Below are 2,748 nucleotides of genomic sequence, written 5' to 3'. Positions count from 1 at the left end.
TATTTGTAGTAGAGACGGGGTTTCACCATGTTGACCAGGATGGTCTCGATCTCTTGACCTCGTGATCCACCCGCCTCGGCCTCCCAAAGTGCTGGGATGACAGGCGTGAGCCACCGCGCCCGGCCTGTGTTGCGGTTCTAAAGGAAGACGGAGGAGGACCAAGGTCTGGTGGAGTCTCCCATGAAGGGGTGGCGCAGGAGCCTCATGCATTTTTATCTCCTATAAAGAAACAGATGGCCGGGCGCGGTGGCTCAAGCCTGTAATCCCAGCACTGTGGGAGGCTGAGGCGGGTGGATCACGAGGTCAAGAGATCAAGACCATCCTGGTCAACACGGTGAAACCCCGTCTCTACTAAAAAAAATACAAAAAATTAGCTGGGCATGGTGGCGCATGCCTGGCAGGAGAATTGCCTGAACCCAGGAGGCGGAGGTTGTGGCGAGCCGAGATCGCGCCATTGCACTCCAGCCTGGGTAACAAGAGTGAAAATCCGTCTCAAAAAAAAAGAAACAGATGCTGAACATTGCCCACCGTTTCCCCTCTAACCCAGAGCCCAAAATGCAGCCCAACCCCCGAAGTTACTCGCTTTCCCTGTCCGCCAGCCGAGAGCTCTTGGGCCTGGCTCTGTGCTCTGGCATGGCTCGATGGAGTCTAACTCATGAAATTTTCCCATTTTATTTTATTTTATTTTATTTTATTTTATTTTTGAGACAGGGTCTCACTCTGTCGCCCAGGCTGGAGTGCAGTGGTGCGGTCTCGCCTCCAGGGTTGAAACGATTCTGGAGCCGCAGCTTCCCGAGTAGGTGGGACTGCAGGCCCATGCCACCACACCCGGCTGATTTTTGTATTTTTTGTAGAGACGCGTTTCGCTGTGTTGGCCAGGCTGGTCTCAAGCTCCTGACCTCAAGTGATACGCCCCCATCAGCCTCCCAAAGTGCTGGTATTACAGGCGTGAGCCACCACGCCTGGCCGATTTTTCCCATTTTAGGGAGGAGGAAGCTGAGGCTTGCGGTCTTAGGTTGCCCGTTATGGGTAGGCCTGGGACACAAGCCTACTGGGCTGTTGGACCCCAGTGTCCTTCTGGGTCCTCTTATTCTGCTCCTGTGCTCCTCCCACCCAGGGCCCCTCTGGCCCTGAGAGGAAGTACCAGCCTCCTCACATCCTCCACGTCCAGCCTCACAGCCTCTTGCAGGGGCAAATTCTTCCTCTCTGGACCATGCATTTGCTAAGACCGCCCTGCTCCTAACTCCTCTTCCTGGTGCTCTGACTTACTCGCTGACCAGGCGTCCCCTCCCCTCGCTCTCCCCTGCTGTGGGGACTCCCATGTGCTGCACGAAGCTTACAGGGCTGACGGTGCCTCCTTAGGACCAGCTCCAGCAGAAGATCATGTGCCCCGGGCCCGTCACCTGTCTGACCACGTCACCCAACGGCCTCTACGTCCTGGCAGGAATTGCAGAAAGCATCCACCTGTGGGAGGTAAGAGGAGCGAAGCCTGAAGGTTCCCCAGGGCATCTGGCCGTCTCAGCCTCACCTGCAGGGGCCGGGCGCCCTGGGACGGTGACTCACTGTGGAGGGGCCACAGCCGAACCGTCACCCTGCTGCCGCCTTTCTCCGGGTCCCCTCGAGACTCCTGAGTGTCCCAAAGCGGCCCTGATGCTCCCTTGAGAGCTTGGACAGAGCCCTGTGCATGCAGTACCTAATATACTTTGCAGGATCTTCCAGCCAGTCCTTAACACACTGACACACACACTGTGCCTTCCAGCCAGTCCCTAACACACTGACACACACACTGTGCCTTCCAGCCAGTCCCTAACACACTGACACACACACTGTGCCTTCCAGCCAGTCCCTAACACACAGACACACACACCGTGCCTTCCAGCCAGTCCCTAACACACACACTGTACCTTCCAGCTAGTCCCCAACACACACACACACACACAACATTGCACATTCCAGCCAATCCCTGACACACACACTGCACCTTCCAGCCAGTCCCTGACACATACCCTGCACCTTCCAGCCAGTCCCTAACACACAAACACACACTGTACCTTCCGGCCAGTCCCTGACACACAAACACACACACTGTACCTTCCGGCCAGTCCCTAACACACACGCACAACACTGTACCTTCCAGCCAGTCCCTAACACACACACTGTGCCTTCCAGCTAGTCCCCAACACACACACACACACACACACACAACATTGCACATGCCAGCCAATCCCTGACACACACACTACACCTTCCAGCCAGTCCCTAACACACACGCACAACACTGTACCTTCCAGCCAGACCCTAACACACACTGCAACTTCCAGCCAGTCCCTGACACACACACTGCAGTACCTTCCAGCTAGTCCCTAACACGCACGCACACACACACACACACACAAAACACTGCACCTTCCAGCCAGTCCCTGACACACACACTGCAGTACCTTCCAGCTAGTCCCTAACATGCACACACACACACACCACCTTCCAGCCAGTCTCTGACACACACACAGACACACACACACACACACTGTACCTTCCAGCCACTCCCTAACACACACACACAACACTGTACTTTCTAACCAGTCCCTAACACACATTGCACCTTCCAGCCGGTCCCTGACACACACACTGCACCTTCCAGCCATTCCCTAATACACATACTGTACCATCCAGCCGGTCCCTGATACACACACACTGCTCTTTAGAGCCGGTCCCAGATACACACACTGCACCTTCCAGCCAGGCCGG

The 2,748-nt window shown here is 55.9% G+C and overlaps 1 protein-coding gene across 1 annotated transcript in view; it reads left to right on the top strand.

The window, feature by feature from the left end:
- Positions 1-2,748, top strand: part of WDR18 (WD repeat domain 18) — a 13,813-nt gene that overhangs the window by 808 nt on the left and 10,257 nt on the right. The window contains exon 2 of the mRNA XM_017514469.2: positions 1,363-1,473. Within this exon, the coding sequence (XP_017369958.1) occupies positions 1,363-1,473 (111 nt within the window). The remainder of the gene's footprint in view (positions 1-1,362; positions 1,474-2,748) is intronic.

Source organism: Cebus imitator, unplaced genomic scaffold (assembly GCF_001604975.1).
Source record: "Cebus imitator isolate Cc_AM_T3 unplaced genomic scaffold, Cebus_imitator-1.0 Scaffold524, whole genome shotgun sequence".
NCBI classification, from domain to species: Eukaryota; Metazoa; Chordata; class Mammalia; order Primates; family Cebidae; genus Cebus; species Cebus imitator.
The sequence above is the reverse complement of the archived record's forward strand: the minus strand, read 5'-3'. Positions and strand labels throughout refer to the sequence as shown.